This window comes from Paroedura picta, chromosome 2, assembly GCF_049243985.1.
Source record: "Paroedura picta isolate Pp20150507F chromosome 2, Ppicta_v3.0, whole genome shotgun sequence".
Classification (NCBI taxonomy): domain Eukaryota; kingdom Metazoa; phylum Chordata; class Lepidosauria; order Squamata; family Gekkonidae; genus Paroedura; species Paroedura picta.
The window spans coordinates 83,992,124-84,010,390 of record NC_135370.1 but is presented as its reverse complement, the minus strand read 5'-3'; the positions used below and the strand labels follow the sequence as shown (position 1 = coordinate 84,010,390).

Below are 18,267 nucleotides of genomic sequence, written 5' to 3'. Positions count from 1 at the left end.
CCAAACAAATAGATCTTCTGTTCATAACCTACTCCTAGGTAAAATCACCTTTAGCAGAACACATAGAACAGCCCAAAGATCACCTGTTGTGAATGGAATGGGGTAGTCCAACAGGGGCTTACTTGGATAGGCAGATATTTGTTGATGTTTATTAAGGTGTATATTGTTCCAAAACATAGGTGTTGTGTTATAAGGTAGATGTTGTTTCATGAGGTGGGCATTTGGTGAGGGAACCCACTTCCACCCAGTAGCGGTGATCTTTCTCCTACCCAAGTGACAAGAGCACAACTCTCAGTCTGCATGCCGGATCACACAGAGAAGAGGAGGCATGAGGGGAAACACAGGGAGACAACAGGAAGCCTGGATCTTACCCTGTGAGGTCCAGAGAGGGGTAGCCAAGGAGATTAAGGTTGACCATGAGGAAAATAAATATGGCTTCTACCATAGAGTTTTTGCCCAAAAGCCAGACTGTAACCCCAACAATCCAGACCTGAGGACCACTCCCAGGTCATATAGGCAGATTTCAGCATGTCTGATTTTCCTCTTTTCAGGATAAGTTCTCCCCTGCCATCAGTTGATCGGTGGAGGGACAGTGAGCTAGGCAACAGGGGATCCCTGCCTTCATGAGGTGGAATCTGGCAACCCTATTATGGAGCCTTCTTGCAGGAAGCATCTTTAGACACAGTAAGATTGGCCGGAACCCATGGCCAGGGCCTTTACAGCAGCTGCCCTGGACAGTGGAATTTCCTTTCCTGGGGCTTAAGATTGCCATGGTTTCTACAGGTCTTCTGGATAAAATCTTGGGGATGAGGCCACTGAAGTTCTCTGTTGTGATTTTGTTGTCACATTTTAACATTCTGTGCTTTTATATACTATTGCATATGTGTTAGCTGCCTTAATGACCTTTAGGTGGAAAGGTTGCCTAGAAATCTAAATAAACGTATTTATTGGCTGCTCATACATAAACAGCTTTTAGGAAACTGGCAGTGGTTTGAGAGACACTTTACATGTCCTCTGCATATATGCACTTCATTTGTTACATCACTGGTAAGGAGAAAACAAGAGGGCCTCACGTCACTAAGAGATAAAGAAAGATAAGATCAAGACCAGTGGTGCAAGGAAAATCAAAATATATTGTAACTAGCAAGGAAGGCCATTGCAACTAGGAATGCAATGGGCGCTAGGACCCAGGGGATACCGGGAGGTGCAGATCTCTATCTCTGTCTCTCTCCCCCACCTTCGCAGCAGGGAGGGCTCTCTCTGTGTCTCTCTCTCCATGGCAACAGGAGCCATAGCAGGTAATGAGGGCTCGTGCTTAGGAGGGAAGCAGGGCTGGTCAGCAGCTTGGGGCAGCTCTTTCTGTGTCTCTCTCTGCCCCCCTCGCAGCAGGAGCAATAGGAGGGAATCTGGGCTCGTGTTCAGTCTGGCAGGGCCCTGTGTGTCTCTCTCTGTCTCTGGCGCATCTGAGAGCAACATGGCTAGCGTCCAGGGAAGGAGGGTGGGAGCTGTAGGGGCAGGGCCAATGCACTCTGATTGGCCTATTCCAACTTGGACAGTTGGACACATTCTATCCCCCAGGCTATTTCACAAATATATAGAGGAACCATGGATAGGGATACTCAGTAGGAAATGTTTGCTTTACTTGCACTATTACCTATTACCATATATTTTTAACCCGTCAATGGTAAAATAGGCTTGTAGTTTTTTGAAATAATGCAACCCCCTGTAGAATCTGTTAACCAAAGGGACAAATGGAATGAGAATATATACCACGAGCAGCTATCTTTTAAATTGTGGTCAGCTCTATTTTTAAAAGTAATTAACAGCTCCTCAAATATCTAGTTCTGTTACCTTTTATCTTTCAAGAAGATTCTCTTCATATATAATTTTCGAGTGTGGTCTCTTGAGTGGTGCTCATCTGAGACGTTCTCTGGAGACTGGATTCTCTGGAACTTTCTCACTAGGTGGCCTTCTTCTTCACCCCAATGAGTCTTCCCCTGGCACAAGAGCTTCTTCCACAGGAAGAAAATACCACTATTAGCAGAAAAAATCTGTAGAATGTAAACCAGTGCAAAGCCATTAATCTATGATTCTCAGATTTAGTTTATTAGTCGGCCATTAGCCATTTCCAGCAAATTGACTATACAGTGCAAAAGTCAGTTAAAATAAAGACATCAAACTGATAAAATCACAGGGAGTAATAAAGGTAATAAAAGTAATAAAAAGTTACACAGATAAAAGGAACCATAATGATTAGGGTTTTAATCCTAATTGCACAATTTGGACCTGATTTTCCTGGCTGCGAGAGCAAACAGTGCAACTCTGTTGGTAATGTAGGCATCGATATCAGACAATAAAAAGATCATATACTCAGTTTTTGAGAGGCCTGAGGTGGTCGGGAGTATTCTTTTAATAAACTTGCCTCTTGGTTCATCATAGACCCATCGTTGTGCCTCTGCAATAGGCTAGCTCGCCCCCTCGTCACGGCAAGGAATGCGTTGTTGTTAGTTGCATTAATCTATGTTAAAGCATTGTTGAGGGATTAAATGGGAGGGAGAAGGAACTGTGCATGGCATCCTGAATTATTTGGAAGGAAGCTGGGATAAAAATAAAACAAACTTTACTTCTTTGCTCCCTTTGTAGAGACCTTCATTCTCTGCAGTACTCCCAGCCAATGGACAATCCACATGTACTGCTGCTGCTACTTCATCAGAAGGATCTGGAAATCAAAGGTCTGAAAAATGCTGCCCGGGGGCATCCCCCTGACCGACTTACCAGTATTTTGCAGGAGCTTGTGAGAACACGACAAAAAGGACCATTGAAAAAGTGAGTAATAGAAAGAAAGGGCATTTGCTCAAAACTTCAAAGTGGAGTTATCACGTCTCCAGTATATCCAGATGTAAGTCTGTACTCCTGTGTATACATTCACATAAAACTGCCTTGTACTGACTCAGACTATTGGTCTATAAAGATCAATATTGTCTACTTTGGCTGGCAGCAGCTTTCCAGAGTCTCAGGTAGAGGTTTTTTCTTGCCAACTTCTACCTGATTCTTTTTAGGGAAGCTGCCAGAGATTGAACCTAGAACTTTCTGCATGTGAAGCAGATGGACTACTGAGCCACATCCCCCCCTCCTGAAAGTAATGAGAATCATGAACATCTGGATTGTGCAAAACCAGATAACAAAGAGGGTCATTGGCTATCAGTAACAGCTAAGATGGTAGAATTGGCAGTAAGTGTAGAAATTTTTCAGTGATGGCTGAAGAGTGTTATGTGAATGGTTGATAAGGTTGAAATATTATTGGCACACTGGTTTATCTAATAGGAGAGGAACATCCTATCAGCAAGCTAAATTATAGTATACCATGAGCAGGTTTGGTAGGATGCAGAGGGAAAGCTAGAAGTGGTAATAGCAATCAATGTACTCTGATTATTATTATTCTATTGAAAGTTGGTTAACAGGGTTGTGGAAATCTCCAGCATGGGAAATGAGTACTAATTGTTTTAGTTTTAGTTTATGTCTGTTTGTCCTGCAAAATTCAGATTACTCCCTAGTTAGTTTCTAACTTCCAGACATGGGGAATGCATCTTTTTAACAAACAATATTTTACTTATTTATTTCGTATTTATGTATAGTCTGCCTTTCTCACAAGGACTCAAGGAGGTTTACACTGGTGAGACAATACAATCAACAAAATGGGTCATTCAATAATCAGGGCAATAGGATTTTAGAAGCCTGGAACCAGAAGAAAGAAATAAAGCATAGCATTAGAATTAATGTGATACATTAAGCAGTACTGAAATAATAGGCTCCTATCCTACTTACAATAAGCCATGTGCAGCAGTGTAGACCACAGACCCAATCATTTATCCAAGTAAGTTTCTGAACCCTTTTGTACAGTGAAATACTATTTCCTGGCCCAAAAAAGCCCTGTACAGACTTTTTAAAAATTGAAGCTTGGAATTCAAAGGAACTGGTAGATGGATCATTTTAATTCTATAATATTATAGGGTGGTTGCAATTTTTTAAAAAACCTCAAAAAGCTCCCAAATGAGAGATAGAAATGATGGCTAAAACAAGGGAAATGGTCTGATTTGCACAGAATCTTCCTGTCCACAGGGTGTACTAACATATGTTGCTGTGACCATGTCAAAATAATCATACCAAACCAGGTTTGGAAATGATCTCAGCAAAGCAGAAGGAAACACAAAAACATTAACTGTTCAATGACAGGGGAGGATATGGATGCTTCAAATGAAAAACAAAAATTCCAGTTTGGCACCAGACTGGAGCCAAACCTCAGTGTCAAACCTCTGATACCTCCTTTAGCCTCCAAGCACCTCAACAAGATGGCCTGATCTGTTGGAGTAAGCAATGTCTGGTGTACAAAGTTAACCAGGAAGAGGAAGACCCTGATGGGGGCAGCAAGAAGGCTGTTGGATAGATCAGAGAGTTCAGGACCTTTCTATCTTTTAAGTGTGCCTTTTGTCTGTCCCTAGATTGCTACTCTTAGGGCAATTTCCTCTTTCTTCCCGGATGCTTCCAGTCTGCCTTCTTCTCTTGAGCCAGCTAGATGTAGGAGCTCTATCCTCTGCCTCACCTTTCCTATCCGGAATGTCCTTCCGTAAATAAAACTTTCCTTTCTAAGCTAAACAGCGTCTGCATATCAATGAAATAACTTTGCTATGCTAACAAAAGGGTTATGGGCCCAGGGCAGACGCTAATTAGTTAGACAAAGGAGAATTGCCTGAGGGGGCTCGGTCAGAGCCTGAGGGGAGAGGAGAACAAAGGGGATCCAAGATGGCCACGTGCGGAGAAGATCCCACCCACCAAATCTACAAACTGACCGACAGCAACTATCAGCTTTGGCGCGTAAGAATAAAGGCTTTATTAATTGAGAAAGAAATTTATGATGCAATTGAGAAGGACCGGCCGGCCGACACTAACCCTGAGGCCCGTCAGCTTTGGGATAAGCAGAATGCTAAGGCAGCCAGTTTGATTTTTAAACATCTTTCTGACCAAGATCTCTTACGTGTCTTGGATCTTCAGACAGCCAAAGAGATATGGCAGGAAATTGAGAGACTTAATGTGACGGCTTCTGTGAAAAGCAGGTCGTACTTAATTAGGAAGCTTTATTCCATTCGAATGCCAGAAGGGGCAAACCTGAGAGCCCATCTTGATGAAATATTTGCTCTTAAGAAACAGTTATCTTGTGCAGGAAAAATTTTGGAGGATGAAGACTTGAAAGCAATAATAATCATAAGTTTACCAAGCTCATATGCTAATATAATAACTCAGATCGAAGCAAATGAAGAAAAATCTGTGGCAGAAATTGTTAATCTTTTAGAAGAATCTTACAAAAATGAGCTGCTTAAGAGAGAAGATTCGCTGTCTGTTAATTCTCTCAAGGCTCTCTCTGTGAAAGACAGGAAACTTGTTTGTTTTCAATGTGGATCACCAGGTCATAAAGCTAAGGAATGTAGATTTCGAGAACAAAGGCCGAATGCTGCTCAGAGGCCCAGAGGCAAAGCAGCCAAATGGTCCCCTGCGGGGAGCCCAAGAGGTGATCTGGGCAGTAATCAAAGCAGAAAGCAAGACAGAGAGGGGAAAGATTTTAAATGCCTAGTGGTCTCTCAGCCTGCTCGTCATCGTGATATGAAATATAATACAAATTCTGATACTTGGATTGTGGATTCTGGAGCCATAAATCATATGTCGAATAATCTGAGAAATTTTATAGAATTGGATGAAAGTCAGAAGCAGGAATTGATTGTAGCCAATGGATCCACAATGCTTTGCTTAGGGACTGGGACTGTTCAATTATCATGCACATTACCCACCAGGAGGACCCAAAGAATCCTGATTCAGAATTGCATGTATGTCCCTACACTTGCAAATAACCTCCTCTCAGCCGGGGCCATGGCTGATAAAGGAATGCATGTTTTGTTTAGCAAGACTAAATGCCTAATTAAAGATGGAAATGACATTGTAGCCACAGGCAGCAGAGATGGAAATTTGTATGTGCTGGATACCTGTAAGCAACCAGAAATTAATCTTGTGAAGCAATGCAAACATAGAGACTGTATGAATCTGTGGCATCGCAGATATGGCCACCGAGATAATCAAGCAATAAAACAATTAGCAAGCCAGGATCTAACAAAGGGGTTGCAGATGAAGGGGTGCCCCATTGAACCAGAGCGATGCATATGCTGCCTTAAAGCCAAAGCAACCAGACCCAGCTTCAAAGGGAAAAGTGATTTACAAAGAGCAAGGAAGCCCCTAGAACTTATTCACAGTGATATATGTGGTCCAATGAGGACAGCGACCCCCAGTGGAAACCGATATATACTGACTTTTATTGATGATTTCTCAAGATATACTGTAACTTACCTGCTCAAAGAAAAGGGCCAGGTATTGGAGAAATTTAAAGAATACCTTGCAATGGCCAGGAACAGGTTCAATACAGATCTGCCACTAGTATTATTTTCTGATAATGGGGGAGAATATATTGGACATGAAATGAAAAATTATCTGGCAGAAAATGGCATAGAACATAATTTCACTGTCCCATATACCCCAGAGCAAAATGGTGTGGCAGAAAGAAAGAACCGCTCTCTCACAGAGATGTGTAGATGCATGCTCCTAGAAGCAGGCTTACCTGAGAAGTACTGGGGAGAGGCAATTAACACTGCTACCTACCTGCAAAATAGACTACCTACCAAAGGTGCTACTGCAACACCCTATGAACTTTGGTATGGGCACAAGCCCAGTGTGAATCATTTAAGGGTGTTTGGATCTAAAGCTTATGCCTACATTCCCAAAGAGAAGCGAGCCAAGCTGGATCTTCGTGCTGAAGAAGGCATTTTTGTTGGCTATGCAGTGGGATGTAAAGGTTACAGGATCCTTAACCCCCAGACAGAGAGAGTGAAGATCTGCAATGCGGTGTACATTGATGAGAATCCTAGAGGCGTGAAAGCTGTGGACATCAGTGAGCCTACACCAGCAGAAGGGGGTGAATCCTCGCAACTAGAAACAGTGTTCCTCAGCCCTATGGGCAACGCGAAGAAAACTTCCCCGCAACTAGAAACAACGTTTCTCAGCATAGAGGACAACGCAGAACAAGACTCCACTGCAGAACCTCAGGAACCAGAAGGGGTTGCAGAGCCAAGTGTCAGACAATCTTCAAGAACAAACAAAGGAGTACCACCAGAAAGATTCACTTATCTGGTAAAGGCAGAAGCAGCACCTGAGCCTTCCACATGGAAAGACATTGAAAGGATGCCTGCCAAGGAAGCAGCTAAATGGAGAAAAGCTGCAGAAGAGGAAATTGAATCTCTGAACAAGAACCAAACATGGACACTCACAGAACTGCCTCCAGGGAAGAGGACAGTTGGATGCAAGTGGATCTTCAAAACCAAACTCGGAGCAGAAGGGGAAGTACAAAGGCATAAAGCCAGATTGGTTGCCAAAGGATACTCCCAGAAATATGGAGAAGATTATGATGAAACCTTCGCACCTGTGGTGGGACACACTTCAATAAGAATGCTCTTGAGCATAGCTGCAGCAAGAAAGATGCATGTGGAGCATCTGGATGTAAAGACTGCATTTCTTCATGGAGAAATAAAGGAAGAAGTCTACATGGAACAGCCACCAGGATTTGAAAGACACACAGACAAGAATCTTGTGTGCAAGCTGAAAAAGAGCATCTATGGACTGAAACAGGCTGCAAGATGCTGGAATGAGAAACTGCATCAGCTCCTAACCAAGGAAGGGTTTATGCAAGGCAAAGCAGAACGCTGTCTCTACTCGAGATATAAGGACAACAGATGGACTTATATTCTGATTTATGTAGATGATCTGCTTTTATGTTATGAGGCCAAGAAAGACTGTGATGAAATAGTCCAGAACTTAAATCGAGAAGTGGAAGTAAAGCAACTTGGAGACATCCAGTACTATCTTGGAATACAAATAGAACGCAGAGAAGATGGGAGCTATCTTCTCAACCAAAAGCAGAAAATTCAAGAATTTCTCAACTTCATGAATATGAAGGAACTTAAGCCAGCGCCAACTCCAATGAAGACGAACTTCTTGGAACAAAGAGGAATCAGTGAGCCTTTCCTCGACAACAAGCAGTACAGGGAAGCAATTGGGAAGCTCCTGTACATCAGCACATTGACACGTCCAGATATCGCAGCAGCTGTTGGCTTACTGTGCAGGAAGGTGGAATCACCAACCAAAAGAGACTGGAATGCAGTCAAAGAACTTACAAAGTACCTGACTGGAACTGCACACCTGAAACTAAAGCTACCAACATGTGACAATCCCAGACTGGTGGGATATATGGATGCCGATTGGGCAGGAGACACTACTGACAGAAAGTCAACAAGTGGACACCTGTTCTACTATGGCGGCGGTGTAATCAGCTGGGGCAGCAGGAAGCAAGAAAGTGTAGCTGTCTCCACAACAGAAGCTGAATATGTATCTGCAGCGGAAGCGTGCAAACAACTGAAATGGATACTGCAACTGATGCAAGACTTTGGGGTAGAAGAACCCAAGCCAGTGCAACTTTATGAAGACAACCAAAGCTGCATAAAGCTTGCACTATCAGAGAAAATCAACTCCAGAACAAAGCACATTGATGTGAAGCATCACCTCGTGAGAAACATGAAAGAAGAGGGGCTTGTTGAGCTGGACTACTGTCCTACGAATGAAATGATTGCAGATGTGCTCACCAAGCCACTCGCCAGAGAGAAGTTTCAAAGTCTACGCAAGAAGATGAACCTTGTGGACTTTGTACACTAGACTTTGAGAAGGGGTGTTGGAGTAAGCAATGTCTGGTGTACAAAGTTAACCAGGAAGAGGAAGACCCTGATGGGGGCAGCAAGAAGGCTGTTGGATAGATCAGAGAGTTCAGGACCTTTCTATCTTTTAAGTGTGCCTTTTGTCTGTCCCTAGATTGCTACTCTTAGGGCAATTTCCTCTTTCTTCCCGGATGCTTCCAGTCTGCCTTCTTCTCTTGAGCCAGCTAGATGTAGGAGCTCTATCCTCTGCCTCACCTTTCCTATCCGGAATGTCCTTCCGTAAATAAAACTTTCCTTTCTAAGCTAAACAGCGTCTGCATATCAATGAAATAACTTTGCTATGCTAACATGATCTACTGTACTAAACACTGCAAATAAATCCAAAACAAGCAACAGAACCTTTCTCTACACTCAAAGGTCATCAACTAAACTAGCAGAGGCATCTCTGTCCCAAGCAAGATAGAAAAGGGTCTAGAGCAGATGAGTTATCCAAGAAGTCTTGGGGTTGGTCTGCTACTGCTTTCTCAGTCACTTTATCTATTTGTATTTATTTGTTTGTTTATTAAATTTATAGCCCACCTTCCTCCTGGGACTCAAAGCGGGTTACATAAGAATAAAAAATCCCCGTAAAAAACCCACCCTAAAAAGAGCATTATTCCCTCAAAAACTAAAGCTGCAAGATCCTTCCTCCCATAGTCGTACAAAAAGGGATTGCGCTCAATGTTATAGCGCTTTCTAGATTAGATCTAGAATATAATCTAGAAAGTATAGATTAGAGACTGGGCAATAATCGGCCACATCATTTTCTATAGGGATAGATTTTTTTAAAAGTGGACCTCATTGAGTGGCTGAGGGAAGATGCCCTAAGTTAATGACTGATTTAGACTTTTCCCACACTTGCGATATTGTTCAGAGTTGCATTTTTAAAGGGTCGGGTTTTTTTTTTTCATTTCTGTACTAAAATCTGCTTCTCCAGGCACAGTCCTGATTTGCCCCTCACTTGCCTCACAGCAAACAAATCCACAGAAAACTGAATTTCATCTTTTCAAGTGGGGTCTAACGGGGTCTAGTTCAGGGCTGCACATGCAGAAATGCAATCGGGGTTTTCCCAGTGACCACCAGGAACTATTCTGCAGTGCCTGCAAGATGGAAGTCCTCCACCACGTCTTTGGTTGAGGCTAGAGCAAGGAAGATCCAGGGGCCTCTCTATATTTAATTACATCGACTCCATCTGCAACTGGTACACCAGGCACCCTAATCAGTTGAAGTGCTGAGTGGAGGTCTGGAATGGGGTGAGAGGTGGGATTTTAGCTTGCCATAGGGCTATTGTGGGCTTTAATATTTTTACCTTTTTGTGGGGTTTTATTGTTGTAACTCGCTGCAAGACAGTTTCTGATAGCAGCGGGTAATGAATCTAAAGAATGAACAAACAAATGAACAAACAGACAAAATATGAGTATGGAAAGAGCAAATTACCACTAAGGAGATTGTTTGTTGTTGTTAGGTGCGAAGTCGTGTCTGACCCATCGTGACCCCATGGAGAATGATCCTCCAGGCCTTCCTGTCCTCTACCATTCCCCGGAGTCCATTTAAGTTTGCACCTACTGCTTCAGTGACTCCATCCAGCCACCTCATTCTCTGTCGTCCCCTTCTTCTTTTGCCCTCGATCGCTCCCAGCATTAGGCTCTTCTCCAGGGAGTCCTTCCTTCCCATGAGGTGGCCAGATTATTTGAGTTTCATCTTCAGGATCTGGCCTTCTAAGGAGCAGTCAGGGCTGATCTCTAGGACTGACCGGTTTGTTCGCCTTGCAGTCCAACGGACTCGCAAGAGTCTTCTCCAACACCAGAGTTCAAAAGCTTCAATTCTTTGATGCTCAGCCTTACTTATGGTCCAACTTTCGCAGCCATACATTGCAACTGGGAAGACCATAGCCTTGACTAAACGCACTTTTGTTGGCAGGGTGATGCCTCTGCTTTTTAGGATGCTGTCTAGATTTGCCATAGCTTTCCTCCCCAGGAGCAAGCGTCTTTTAATTTCTTTGCTGCAGTCCCCATCTGCAGTGCTCTTGGAGCCCATGAAAATAAAATCTGCCACTATCTCCATTTCTTCCCCATCTATTTGCCAGGAACTAAGGAGATAGAAGCCCTAAAATGCATATGCAGGGTGAAGCTGTGTCACTCATCGCCAGAGAGCCAGTGTGGTGATGGTTTCACTAGAGTACTCGAATCTGACTAGAGAGACAAATAGGCTGTGATATGGTGCTCCCTATTTGATATTGGATCATTCACTATGGTAGTTGTGCATATCCGCAATATATGCACTAGCTGGAGAAAGGATTACACTTCCCAGTGGCAAAGTATTATATGAAAGCTGAGAAAATGTGGTTTGTTTGCAACAGAGAAAAGGTGTCTGATTTTCATATAAAGAATTTACTTATTTAGAAGATTTCAATGCCACTTCTCCAGGAGTAAACAAAACATTAAAATATGTTAATCAAAACTCAGCCTAGCATAAAAACATAACAAAAAACAGACCACTGATGGCTTAAAATACGTTTCCAGACTAAAATATTGTTTAAAGTAATCTTGTTAATTAGAAGCCTTTTGTCCTGGTGCCTAAAAGAATGCAACATAGGGGGAAGACCATAAGTGACTCAGAATCTGTAACAGCTATTCATCTGTTGCTCTGTATATTGATCCTGAAAGGGGTGGGGAGAACATTGTCCCTTGTTTTCTGACTTGGTTGCCTAATGTTTCCTGTTGGCTTTCTTCCTCTCTTTTTCGGCGGCATGCACTGACGCTGCGGCCGGTTGCAGCCGGCACAGTGCGTTATCGGTGATTTTAGTGCAGAATGGTTCTAAGTTAAACCTGGAGTTTAAGTTCCGTGTCTTGGAAAGGCAATCACATAAGCGCTTTCCCTGCCTTGGGGCAATGTTCTCATCTAGAGTATGTACTGCTATCACACAAGGCCTGACATCAGTCCTGCAAAAGCAAAATCTAGAGGAAGGAGACAAGCCACAACCAGAGCTGAGAGAAATCTGTGTGAGGTTGTTGGTGTTCTCAGCTCTTAGACTTCATCTTTGACTAACTTGATGTGATCCTTGGTTGTAGACTGGGGAGAGCATGACTAATTGTCTTATGTCTTGGCTTTATAGACAACCATTCACACATGTAGTGCAAGCTATTTAGTTTTAGTGCCTAATATTCATAGCCACAAATTTGATACAACTGACTGATACTAATTAATGGCACAAAAGTAGCTGGCTAAACAGCCTCTGCCTACTTACTGCAATGTGCATGCAGCTGTGCCTGAAACCAATTGGCCACAGGACCTTGGCACGCTCAGTTCTCCTCTCTTAGAACTTTCTCTCAAGTGCACACATCTAGCAGAGCAGCAGATGTGGAGAAAAGTGAGTAAGCACTGTATCAGATGAGTTGGAAATAGAATGCAAAACACAAGGTAAACAGAATAACTTTTTCACTTGTGTCTCCCTACCCCTTCACCAGATCCATGTGAGCCACCTAGGGTGGCTCAAGGAGAGTCTAGAAGAAGAAATTATTATTGGAAAAATCAAAAGGGCATTTCACACCCTGGCAGGAATGTGAAACACTGGCAGGGACACAAACTTGGGGATGCCAAATGTCAGATAGCTGCTCTTCCTAAGAAGGAAAGGAAGAGAAAAAATGATGCATGGGGTGGGCAGACAGTAGAGATAAATTCGTTAGATGTAATGGGAATTAGATCCATTTTGGCTGAGTTCTTCTGGAGAAAGGGGCTCTCACATCTGGAATATATCTTGTTGTCTGCCTCAGACACATGGAGCTAACAAAGGGCATGCAGCCTGAACAAAACTCTATGGTAATGGGAAGCTTTTAGAATGATGAAAAATTTAAGTTTATTATATTGTTTATGATTTTACCCTGCCTTCATTTACAGAATTGCCCCAGAATAAGATCAGCTAGGGCATGTATATTGCTGAAGAACAGAGAGCTTCATGTTTGCACCTTATTGTTGTATTACTTGCTTGATCCATTGCTGGGCAGAATATGTGATTTTTCAATAAATCATTTTCTATTTTAAATGCTGGCAGTTGTTCTCCATACTACATATATCTCCACCATTTGAGCATGCTACCTAAATCAGAAGCCAGGGGAATGGAGGCCTTTGGTTGCTAGATCACTCTTTCCCTATGAGTGTGGAATTATGGTAACCAGTTGTTGAGTTATCAGAGACTAGTAAATAAGGCCGCTGCAGTCAAAATGCAGTGGGCACTAGCAGGGCGCGCCATGAGGGTGGCGGGGCTGTGCGGGCCTGCTTAGCAAGGCCGGGGTCGTCCTGTCGGCCGGGCGCGTACCTGTTTTGTTGGCGGCAGGCTGGATTCGCCGCGGGTGGCGTCGCAGGAGCTGGGTGATGTCCCTGTGGCGGCAGCTTGGCTTCTGTGGTGGCGGGTGCTGGCTGGCGGGGGGCGAAGTGTTGGCGGCAGCGTCAGGCAGTGGCCTGATGCGGCGGAAGGCGCTTAGCGCCTCCCGCCACGTCAGGCTGCCGGCAAAGGAGCAACTGCGAGCTGCGCTGCGCGCGGCTCGCAGTTGCTCGGGGCTGGAAATCGGAGGGACCAATCGGCAGGCGCTTTGCGCCTGCCGATTGGTCCCTCCAATTGTCTGTCCGGAGGAAGGGTCCAATCCAGACCCTTCCTCATCCCGGACACATCCTGCCCCAGAACCCCTTACCGTTTTATTTAGTCCGCGGCGCCGCGGGCGGTGTTAAGATGTGGGCACTAGTCAGAACCTTCAAACAGCATCTCAAGAGTTCTAAGAGTGCTCTCTTAACATTTAATACTCTAATTGAACAGCCAGTGGCAGCAGAAACAGTAGAGTGAAGTGGGAAAACCTCTCTGAGAGTTAGGTGAACTCAGGTGAGCATCTCATCACTAGGCAAAGGCTCAGGAAGAGCACTGAATGCCCAAACATCTCACTATGTCCAAATGGAACAAAGCTTGAGGGTAGCAAGTCTATTTTGCAACAGAGTGTAATCTTTGAGAGGATAAGCAAAATGTCAAATGGTGGTAATTTTAGCCATCAGCAATTTTGCTTTTTTGCTTAGGCTATGTTGATGTGTATTTCTATAGTACAGCACAAAGGCTTCTCCTCATGCTATTATGAAATTCTGATTGAGAATTGGCATGCAGAATAATTCAAATTTTTGCCGTTAAAATACATTCACTTTAAAAATACAACCTTGTATTTAGTTTCATTTCGCTTTCTATTTTTTACATGATGCCTGAAAATGTTACGAGAATTTAGTTTCTATGGGGAATTAATCGAATTTTAAGTAAAATCATATCTGTTATCAAGTATAGATCACAGAGTACAGATCCAAATTATTGGTTTGGATGGTAAGCCAACTGGTATGTCTGTTTCTTTCATCTAGGGTTGATGTTTTCCATACACTTTAAAGAAATTAAAGCAATGATGTAATTGTTTGTTTATTTGTTTGCATGGGTCTGTGTAGAAACCAAACTGAAGATATTCTTCGGAAAGAAATAGAACAACTGAACTCTGATCTGAAAGCTGCCAAGGAGAACCACATGAAGGTGAACAGATGCAGATAACGCTGGGTCACCATTAAACTTTGATAGGCCAAGAAGCATAAACATTTTCTATGCTCATTTACAGGGAAGAGCAAACAAACTAAAAAGGGAAATCATGAAAAAGTCAGCCAGGTGAAACTGTATTTGTTTTTACAAACAAATGTCAGGCCAATGGTGTAATGTTATCTTGGGGGTTGATTTTTATATGTATCACTTGGAAAGCTCTATCTACTGGACCCATCCTAAAAGCTAGGTTGTTTCCACAAGAGCTGCTTAAAATGGTTCTCATCACTGGTCCATTTTTTCTCTTTCACTTTCTGTCTGTCAAGCAGGGCAGTAGCCCAAAGGCCAATGTAATGGGTAGAAGGTGGCACATCATCACCATCTGTGCAAGTGCCACTGCCACAAGTGGTCCAAGGTAGGCTGAAGAGGCTTTTTCTCTGCCTGCTCCCTTAGCCACAGCCTGGCCAGATATCACAAGAGAACGCACTTTCCCCACCCATGCCATATAGGATCTATCCAAGTTTGGATACAGATGATGTGCTTATGTAGCCTACTGTATGCCTATTATCTACCCAGGACCCCCCATTTGAAGAGGTGTTCTTTCTGTCCACTGCCTGGGCTTTTGAGGGCAGTGAGGAGGTTTTGTTTGTTTTCAAGGTGGTTCAGTAGCCTAAGCTGTCCCTGTTCACAAGTAACACATACCAAATGAGAAGGTGTTCAAACAGCATTTATAAAATGGCATTCGGTTTGTTCATTTCATCAGCATAACTGTCTATTGTAAAGATCCTCAGAAGGCTTGTCAGACTTCCATTTCCTGTTTTGTAGATAATCTGTACCATAATCTGTAACCTTACTGCTCACTAGAAAATGATGCCATCAGAGAGGTATGCCTGACTTTTAATGAGGTCATTGTTGACTGCTGGTAATTTTTGACTGCTGATTGGAGCTTACATTGTCTATCCATTTTTATCTCACCTTTTCTCCAAGAGGTTGAGGCATACCAGCATACCTAGTGCTCCTGTCCCATTTAAACCCCACACCAACCCTGAGACGTGGCAGAATAGAATCTTGAACCCAGGTCATCTTGGTTCTAGGCCCATACTCTAAACATCACACTGGCTCAAATCACACATGATCAAATATTCCTTCCAAAGTTCCTGCCTTTGTTAAGGGCAAGTATTGCCCATTGGACTGCTGAGTACAGCTTTCTCCTTAACAGGCTGATTTTCTATATGAAGGTATTTCCCCTCCCTGTGGACTATTGGTTTCCTTAAGCAAGAGAATCTCTGCTAATACGAGTTCTTATTTCTCTTATGAGTATGTGCCTGACAGCATCCACCAGGGTGATAAGAACCCTCGTTCGCAGAGGTTCTCCTGTTTAAACTGATCAAATTAGTGTCAGCATCCACCGGTTGTGCACCCACTAGAGTGATATGAACCAGTAGCAACAGAGGCATTCTGCTTAATGAAGAATTCGGCTATTACAGGTTCATATCAATGGGTATTTGACTTTTAGCGGGTATACATGATTGTCAGGGTGGACACTGAAAGTTGTGTTTCCATCTAGCAGCTGTGTACCCACTTGAGAGATTGCAGCAGAGACATCATTGCTTATACAGATCAGATTAACACAAGCCAATCATTTCCCCCATCCCTTTAGCTGCCCCTTTCCCCCTGAACATGGAACAATGCAGTAGCTGGAGAGTTGCTCTTTTGTGCATATTTATATCTGAAAGGGGGATTTTCCACAGTATTTGTTGGTGATAAACCAGTAGTTTGTAAACATTTTGGATGAATTAATTCTGAGTAAATTTTGTAAAAACCTTTTATTCGTGATACATTTTCTTTAGGTTGAACCATGCCAGCTCTGCTTTGATGTCTATTCCAAACTGTGTGGAATTTGAGTTGAACTTTCCAATTTGTTTCTGAGTAGAGATATGTTAGACTATTGATTTTATGTCTCTGGTCAATTGGGTACTAGCCTCTCATGTTTTGCAGTTAAAGATTATGAATTTGAAATTTGTTGATAACACAGGAGAACTTAATGCAGTAATAAGGTCACTTTGCCTGTGATCATGTATGCTGGCTTCTGAAGTAATATTTATTGTATCACAAAATAAGCATCATATGGGGAGGTGGATTTTTAGGACAAGGGACCTGTCTTCAGTTAACTTAATCTTGATCTTTCTGTCAACAGAGAATTTAGGCCTTGCTCAACTTTTAAACGAAGCTTTTCATTTCTATCATTCCGTCTCTATCCATTTTTGTTTCTTTGTCAAAAGGAGATGCAAATGTTGCAAGAGAAGCTTGTAAGATCGCAGTTATGTGTCATGAATCTGCAGGATGAAGTGAAAAACGTATTGCCAAAATCAGAGCCCGAAAGTGACACTGAGTCATCCAGCATGTCACTGGATGAAGGGGCACAGTTAGCATGCGAGAGCTTTGAGGTAAGGGCTAAAACAAATGTATATAAAGCCAGAGTTGCCTGTAGTGTACACACCTGTTTATATTATCCTTGTGTGTCTCGGGTAGTAGATTTTTTGGAACATGGCTAAAACCTCTTTTACCAGAAGTAATTGAAGAATAAAGAGATTATTCTACACTTGGGATGGGCACAAACCAATGCAGTTTAGTTTGTGGCATACCTGTTTCATGAACTATGCATTCTCACGAACTTTTAGGGTCCAAATGCACTGGTTTTGTTTGTGACCCAGGAGAACAGCTTCCCTGTGCTAGAGACACCACACTTTCTGGCTGACTCTCCTCTACCTGCCCTCCAAGTTTGGTGAAGATCGGATTTATGAGGTCTGAGTTATGAACCCCCAAAGAAGGTGCCTCCAGAAAAGTGGTTTCTGGAGAAATGATAATCTTCCCCAAACCTGGAGAGCAGATTGATGACAGTCACCTCGAGATCCACTGTAATTATGTTGCCCCCATGTATTCCCAAACCTCCTGAACCTGGATCAGTCAAAATGACAGTAATTTTCACAGGTGCAAGTTCAGAATTGTATAGAATGGATTCTGTGAAAGCTAAACATTAAAGTTGCAGGGGACCTCCCACAAATGATCCGCTACATACTTTCCAAGTTCCACCGCCCCACCCCCTCCCCACACACTTAAAGCTCATGGAAAGTTCATGCTGGTTAACCTGCCACAAACTTCACTTTGCGAACCATGAACCAGCCCAAATTCATCATGTACTTTACTTCATGAGCCACTTTGTGCCCATCTCTATACTACACTCCTTGAGTGACAATGGTTTCACAGTGTCACACCTCTTTGAAATATTGTCCATTTGTAATTATGAACTAAACTAGTTCCTAAGAATGGGCTGTGAAAGGGCCCCCTCCCTTGGCCCCCGGCCAGGCAGCTTAAGGTGGCTTTGGGCTGCAGCTCATAGCTGGATCAAGTGGGGCGGGTGGGGGCTGGCCAGCTCATTAGCAGGCCCAGGACAGAGCTCCTTAGCAGGCCAAGAGGCCCTCATTAGCAGGCCTTCCACCACAACCCTTTACCCAGAGCCCTCTCCCCTTACCTTCTGCTGGCTCCAGGCACTGAGGCGTGTCTGAGAGCAAAGAGGCTAGAGTCCAGGGACAGAGGGCCGTAACTACAGGGGCAGGCCCTTGATTAGCCCTATTCCAACTTGGACAGCTGGACACATTCCACCCCCCAGGCTGTTTCACAAATATATAGAGGAACCATGGATAAGGATGTGTGCCTAATATTGGAGGTTACTTATATAATGTATATATTCTCTGACATGAATGTTTGCTGCTACCTTACAAGGAAACTTTGCTAGTGTGTTCTTAAACTTGTAATTTTGGAAAACTGTTTTGGGGAGTTAAATGCTGTGGAACAGTAAAAACTCGTGTCAGACAT

At 43.2% G+C, this 18,267-nt stretch overlaps 1 protein-coding gene across 11 annotated transcripts in view; it reads left to right on the top strand.

The window, feature by feature from the left end:
* Positions 1-18,267, top strand: part of LMNTD2 (lamin tail domain containing 2) — a 65,404-nt gene that overhangs the window by 6,218 nt on the left and 40,919 nt on the right. For all 11 annotated transcript variants that reach the window (XM_077321334.1, XM_077321341.1, XM_077321342.1 and 8 more), the window contains 3 exons: positions 2,644-2,826; positions 14,310-14,391; positions 16,674-16,838. In XM_077321334.1, coding sequence (XP_077177449.1) covers positions 2,644-2,826; positions 14,310-14,391; positions 16,674-16,838 — 430 coding nt within the window. The remainder of the gene's footprint in view (positions 1-2,643; positions 2,827-14,309; positions 14,392-16,673; positions 16,839-18,267) is intronic.